The sequence below is a fragment of the Daucus carota genome, chromosome 7, assembly GCF_001625215.2.
Source record: "Daucus carota subsp. sativus chromosome 7, DH1 v3.0, whole genome shotgun sequence".
Classification (NCBI taxonomy): Eukaryota; Viridiplantae; Streptophyta; class Magnoliopsida; order Apiales; family Apiaceae; genus Daucus; species Daucus carota.
The window spans coordinates 15606653-15614177 of NC_030387.2; the positions used below are offsets into that span (position 1 = coordinate 15606653).

At 38.2% G+C, this 7525-nt stretch overlaps 1 protein-coding gene across 1 annotated transcript; it reads right to left on the reverse strand.

The window, feature by feature from the left end:
- Positions 1–2775: 2775 nt before the first annotated feature.
- On the reverse strand, positions 2776–7294 carry LOC135147914 (uncharacterized). Its single transcript, XM_064081968.1, has 5 exons — positions 6602–7294; positions 4982–6354; positions 4679–4939; positions 4245–4357; positions 2776–3464 (listed from the first exon to the last, which is right to left on the reverse strand). Exons 1-5 carry the CDS (start codon positions 7292–7294, stop codon positions 2776–2778), a joined length of 3129 nt encoding a protein of 1042 aa, XP_063938038.1.
- Between the last annotated feature and the right edge of the window lie 231 nt (positions 7295–7525).

Below are 7525 nucleotides of genomic sequence, written 5' to 3' on the forward strand. Positions count from 1 at the left end.
AAAGAAACCTCTACCTGCCCTCCTACATCTGCCTTAACCACCTGCTCAGGCTTCTTACCACAACTCTTACGGGCTGTCTTAAATATACGAACCATCTTGATTCCTAGCTGAAATAGATAAAGGAATAGCAAGAGTGAGCCAAACATGCTCAGCAAGTATATAAAGAAGCAGATATAACAAATATGAGACAATTTAAATTATATCAGATTTTGTATGTAACTTGCCAGAGGTTTTCAACAATATAGAACAACAGTCATATTTTGAAAGTATGGCAATTACAAGAGAATAAAATCATTTAAAACTATTCTGTGAAAAGTCATCCGCTTACGGTGCGTTGTGCTGACACGGTGATCAGCCGAGCATCAAGCACCGGGCACAGGGCGCTACCTGTCCCAAAAACAAAGGGGCCCAAGGCACACATTGGCCTTAAATTATAGTAACATGTAACTCACGACCGGCACCACGGTCCAGCAAATGAATTCCGATTGGTTAACAGTTTTATAAATTATACTTCAATAATAGAAGTCTTTTAACACCATTTTCATGTTACCAAACCCAAAAAGGCATCCAACCTTTTAAAATCAAAACCTGCAGAATAATACTCTGTATACCACATTTTACTGTTAACCAAGTTTGAAATCATATGTAGTTTGGTTAAGCTCAATATTCTTATAAAGAAATAATATCAAAAGAATATTGAAAAGAATAACCAATAACCACTAGTATCAGGTAACCACAGGAATATGGAAGAATTAAAGAATTCTAGAAGGTATCTAAATCCATCTAGAATAAATAGAAGAAGCTGAAATCACAAGTGTATATATATCCAAGAACTGAATTAAAATCAAGTTAATGGATCAATAATAAAAGGATAGTAAAAGAGAGGAAGAAAAGAAACTTGCCTTAACAGTAGCTTCTATCCTTCTACAATCTAGTTATTGCCTGCCGAACCTTCTACACAATCCTTTATCTAAATAAAAGACAATAATTTAGTTGACGAGCTATCTAATTCGTCTAACTAGATTAATAGTCAAAATCTTATTTACTACCCTTCGTATCATGTATATATATTTATACACGTAGTGCACATAAAGATTTAATTATATACAAGAAGCATATAACAATTAATCACCTTTTATTAGCACCAGAGTTTCTATTTTTATACATATGTATAGCTAATATTAGTGATAATAGGCTAAGTTTGTCCATCAATCAAGAGCACAAAAGATGCATCACATAACTTATACCTTCACTAAATTAGCACATTATTTAACTTATATAAGCTAGTCCAATTAAATAGACATGTATGACCAATTCTATGTACTGCAGTCATATATCCCCAAGCAAACATTTTAATTCTAGACATCGTTTATCAATCTAATTAATATTATTATTTACTATTATTAGTACCGGTAAAGGTAATAATAATAATAACTAATAATACTAATACAATTTAATATCCGATATCCCAGAATTAGCAAATAATCACAAGTCACAAGCAACTAATAAAACCAGGAGCTCTACTTCTTACACTCTCCAATCTGCAACCAAGCTTAAACTTCCGCACAATTACACTCTCCTGATTTCGCCAAAGCAACCCATTCATTTGTCACACCCTCGCACATACCAGCCTAACCTGTAGCAGCCTTCCCCTGCTAAACTCACCCCCTCTGCTCTAATTATACAACACACAACAATACCCATATGTACAGCCCTGCTGCAGAAGCTCTCTCCGCTTACCACTGCCCATCCCGGACACACCAAAACACGATGACACACCCACACCTGCTGCTTATACCGCACACACCCATCAGCTTCCGATAAAACAGTAATCACACCCCTCTCCTCTAATCATCTCTATTTCAGTGAGCAACCCCGCACACACCTCACCTTATTACTCCCTCCTCCGCTACTACACCTCTACCCGCTTATACCAGCGGCCAAACAAACCCTGCCACCACCGATCAACAGCCCCAAACCAACAACAATCGCAAGCCAGAACATATATACATACAGGTACACATAGAAGCACACATATATATATATATATTAACACATATATTAATCGAAGGGAGGGAGAGTTCCTGGTGATTACCTCTCAGATGCTCGCGCGCGAAATCACCGACTGACAAGACCTAAACCCCCAATTCGTTCTGCAGCGTGTGTTTTGTGTGAATAAAAGAAAAGAGGCCTGCTATTTATATTTTTAAAAGTTGTAGCCCCCAATTTGAGAAAGAATGCTAATTATATCATTTTATTAAATTTAGGGGCCCGAAAATAGTTTCGAAAACTAAAAATAAAATTTTCTAAAATCTTTTAAAATCCAAAATACAGAGAATGTGCAAAAATAATAATTTTTAGACACCCTCTACTTTTACAAATAATTAATGAAGTTTTCACTAAATTAAAAATAATAAAAGTATTCATTTGCAAAACTGCCCAATACTTTTAAAATCCACAGAAATATAAAAAATACCAAAATTAAAATATTCTGGTAATTTGTATCGGATAAAATTTTTGGATATAAATAAATACAGTTTAATTTAAAATAAAAAGACGATCTCGATTTATTAAAATAATAAAATAAATCGAGTTTCTAATCTACCGGCTCGAACAAAATAAACAATAAAGTGCACATATAACAGTTACCACAATTAATTCAGATAATTCACATATTGCACTTAAAATATTAATATTCACATAATTATAATATTAATAAAATTCCCGAATGTTACATCATTCCCCCCTAAAAAGGGATTCTGTCCCCAGAATCAATTAAGAAAAGAGATGAGGATACTTTTCGAGCATTTCGCTTTCAAGTTCCCATGTTGACTCTTCAACCTTGGGATTCCTCCAGAGCACTCTAACTAAAGATACTGTCTTATTTCTAAGCACTCTATCTTTCTTATCTAAGATTCTCACTGGTTGCTCTACATAAGACAAGTCAGGTTGGACTGTTATCGGCTCATACTCTATTACATGATTAGCATCAAGATTATACTTCTTAAGCATAGATACATGAAAAACATTATGCACGTGCTCCAGATGTGGGGGTAAGGCTAGCTCATAAGCTACCTTTCCCACACGCTTCAAAATTTCGTACGGTCCCACGTAGCGCGGATTGAGCTTTCCTTTCTTGCCAAATCTGGTAAGTCCCTTCCAAGGTGACACTTTTAGTAGAACTAGTTCTCCCTCTTCAAAATTGATATCCCTTCGTGATGGATCTGCATATTTGATTTGACGTTCTTGAGCAACTCTTAACCTCTTTTGAATGATTTCCACTGCCTCTTTTGTTTGTTGCACTAGCTCTGGTCCAAGTATTTTTCGCTCTCCGACTTCTTCCCAGTATATTGGAGATCTACACTTTCTTCCGTACAAGGCTTCATATGGAGGCATGCCAATACTTGAATGATAACTATTGTTGTAAGAGAATTCCACTAGTGGTAAATGTTCATCCCAACTACCTTCAAAGTCAATTGCACAAACCCTAAGCATGTCTTCAATGGTCTGAATAGTTCTTTCGCTTTGGCCGTCTGTTTGTGGATGATAAGCAGTGCTCATGTTCAATTGAGTACCCAAGCATTCTTGAAATTTTCTCCAGAATCGTGAATTGAAACGAGGATCTCGATCAGATACGATAGATACAGGGACTCCATGTTTTGTTACAATCTCTCTCAAGTATAGTTGCACCAACCTTTCTAAAGAATGTTTTTCATTAATAGGAAGAAAATGGGCTGATTTTGTTAACCTATCGATAATAACCCAGATAGCATCATGATTGGCCTTCGTCTTTGGTAGCCCTACCACGAAATCCATTGCAAGATGTTCCCATTTCCACTCGGGAATATCTAATGGCTGTAACAATCCTCCTGGCTTTTGGTGTTCTGCTTTTACTCGTTGACAGGTGAGGCATTTGCTTACCCATTCTGCGATATCCTTCTTCATGTCTGGCCACCAGAAGTTTTCTTTCAAGTCTCTATACATCTTTGTACTTCCAGGGTGAATGGAAAACCTACTATTGTGAGCATCACGCAAAATCTCATTCTTCAATTCTGGCACATTCGGTATCCAGATTCGGGAAGAAAATCTTAAGATACCTTTATCATCTTTTTGACTGCAAATTTCTTCTCCTGTAAGTTTGTCGGTGTCTTGCTGCATTATTTCATCTTGATATCTTTTTATCTTTTCTATCAATTCTGGTTGGAACGTCATTGCATATATTTTGACTCTTGTTGAATCCTCACCCTGAACTTCAATCTCTAGCTTCTCAAATTCTTTAAGGAGTTCTTCTGATGAAATCGTCATATTCAGTCGTTCTTTTCTGCTTAGTGCATCTGCCACCACGTTAGCTTTCCCTGGATGGTAACTTATTGTGCAATCATAATCTTTAATCAACTCTAGCCACCTTCTTTGCCTCATATTGAGCTCTCTCTGTGTAAAAATATATTTTAAACTTTTATGATCAGTATAAATCTCACATTTCTCTCCGTAAAGATAATGCCTCCACATCTTCAATGCAAACACGATGGCTGCTAACTCCAAATCATGCGTTGGATATTTCTGCTCGTGTGTCTTCAATTGTCTTGAAGCATATGCTATTACCTTCTCGTGCTGCATGAGCACACACCCGAGTCCCTTGTGTGACGCATCACTGTAAATCACGAAATTCCCTTGATCATCTGGTAGTGCTAATACAGGAGCGGTTATTAACCTTTGCTTTAGCTCTTCAAAACTCTCTTCGCATTTGTCTGACCATTCGAACTTTTCGCTTTTCCGAGTGAGTTTCGTCAATGGTGTAACTAGTTTAGCAAAATCTTTAACAAATCTTCTATAATAGCCTGCCAATCCCAGGAAGCTTCTTACTTCTGTAGGTGTCTTTGGTCTTTCCCAATTCAGTACTGCTTCGACCTTTGATGGGTCCACCTTGATTCCATCGCTGCTTACAACATGCCCCAAGAACTGCACTTCTGTTAACCAAAACTCACATTTAGAAAATTTAGCATATAACTTCTCTTTCTTGAGGGTCTCCAACGTGATCCTTAAATGCTCCACATGCTCCTCTTCAGATTTAGAATATATCAAAATATCATCAATGAAAACTATCACGAATTTGTCCAAATACTTCTTAAAAATTCGGTTCATCATGTCCATGAAAGCTGCTGGCGCATTAGTTAATCCGAATGCCATCACTAGAAATTCATAATGCCCGTACCGTGTTCGAAATGCCGTTTTTGGGATATCTTCTGGCTTAACCTTCAGCTGATGATAGCCCGTACGAAGATCAATTTTTGAGAAACACGTCGCACCTTTCAGTTGATCAAATAAGTCATCAATTCTGGGCAAAGGGTATTTGTTCTTGATAGTTAGCTTGTTGAGCTCACGGTAGTCGATACATAACCTCATGCTTCCATCCTTCTTTTTCACGAATAGCACTGGTGCTCCCCATGGCGACACACTCGGCCTAATCACGCCTTTATCTAGAAGATCTTGCAATTGTGTAGCTAGTTCTTTCATTTCCACTGGTGCCATCCGATATGGAGCTTTCGACACAGGTTCGGTACCTGGAGCCAATTCTATTGCAAATTCAATTTCTCTATCTGGTGGTAGTCCGGGAAGCTCTTCTGGAAATACATCTGGAAATTCATTGACCACCGTTATTTCTTCTAATTTGACTGGTTCCTTCCTTTTATCCACCACGTGTGCAAGATACGCTTGGCATCCTTGACGTAAGAGTTTCCTTGCCTGCAGAATTGTAAGGAATTGTTTGGCTTGCTTTTGCCCTTGAAATACAACTGTGGCTTTGTCAGAAGTCTGCAAAGTCACTCTCTTATTTTTACAATCTATATGAGCATTAGTAGCCGATAACCAGTCCATTCCTAAAATTGCATCAAATTCTCCTAACCTGAAAGGAATCAAATCCACCTGGAAACGATGCCCCTCTATAGCTAGTTCACATCGAGGACAAACCTTACTAACCGGAACACGATCTTGATTTGCTAACTCTATTGTTAAGACTTGATCTAATGATCGAACCTCAAAATGAGATTTCGGAAGAAAGTCTAAAGATATGAAAGACTTCGTAGCTCCCGAATCAATTAACACCTTGGCACTAACAGAATTTATATGAAGCATACCTGCAATCACATCATCGTCTTGCACTGCATTCTGCATTGACATGTTGAATGTTCGGGCTTTAGGTTGATTTGTAGATGGTGCTTTTGTAGCTTGCTGGGTATTTCCTCGTGAAGCATCCGCGCGGCAGTCCTTGGCATAATGTCCATAATTTCCGCACTTGAAGCAGTTTACAGACGATTTGGGCTTGTCATGTGGACATGAATTGGCGTAGTGACCTTTCTGGTTGCATTTGAAACATACTATATCTGTCGGTGCACAAAACCCCCAATGTTTCTTTCCACATTTCTTACAATCTAGTGCCGGTGCATTTACTTGCCTTGACTGATTTGGATTCTGAAAACGGTTATTGGGTTGGAATCTTCTCGTGTCTGGCTTTTTTTGCGGGCTCTTGCCTTCCTGGCTGAAATCCTGGCCTTGGGTTGAAACGAGGTTGGAAATTCCTCTGAGATGGGGCTCCCTCCGTTGCCTCCGCTTTCCTCTTCTTATCATCCCTTTCTTTTACTGAGAAATCACTCTCACCTTCGATTATCATAGCTTTCTGCACCATTGCGGGATATTCCTTCAGCTCAAACATTGCAATTCTACTTCGAATCCATTGCTTTAATCCTTGTTGAAATCGTTTAGCTCGTTTAATTTCTGAATCCACATATTCGGGGACAAACCTGGATAGTTCAGTGAATTTGGCCTCATACTCGGCTACGCTCAGATTCCCCTGCTTTAGTTCCAAAAATTTGATCTCCATTTTATCTTGCACATACCTCGGGAAATACTTCTCGAGGAATAGTTCATTGAATTTTTCCCATTGAATCACTCCAGCACCTTCCAAGCCTTTTCTCGATTCCCACCAGTAGTTCGCTTCTCCTTTAAGAAAATAGCTCGCAAAAACAGTCTTCTGTTCCTCCCCCACCTTTACCAATTCAAATGCTTTCTCTATTTCCTTCAACCAAGTTCGAGCTTCTGCCGGATCTGCTGATCCCCTGAATTCTGGAGGATGAACTGACTGAAATGCTTTAAAAGTTACCCCAGTCTCAGGTTGACGCTGTTGTTGGTTCAAATTGGTTGCTTGCATTCGCATTAGTTCCATAACCTGTTGCATCGTAATCGGTTCTCCTGTCTCGGCACCACTGGCACCATTCCCGTTGTTTCCTCCTGATGACATATTTCTGATGACAATACAAATAACTTATTTAGTAATCTGTTAAAAATGAAATCAGGTACATGTAGAAGATAAATCTGAAAAAATCCGAATATATCCTGTACATGCAAATATGGAAAATAATTTCCCTGTAAAAGAAAATTTTGTTTTGTCCCTGATAAATTCATCTTTAGCTTTTACTGTCTAAGCTATATGCTGTCAACAGATATATAACCATCACATCACTATGCCATA

What these genes read in the sequence shown, in the direction of transcription:
- LOC135147914 (XM_064081968.1), bottom strand. Translation starts at nt 7,294, where the DNA reads ATGTCATCAGGAGGAAACAACGGGAATGGTGCCAGTGGTGCCGAGACA. An exon ending in GCTAAATTTTCTAAATGTGA is followed by an intron (nt 4,940 to 4,981) that starts GTTTTGGTTAAC and finishes GCATGTTGTAAG; the next exon opens with CAGCGATGGAATCAAGGTGG. An exon ending in GCTAGAGATTGAAGTTCAGG is followed by an intron (nt 3,465 to 4,244) that starts GTGAGGATTCAA and finishes TTGACTTTGAAG; the next exon opens with GTAGTTGGGATGAACATTTA.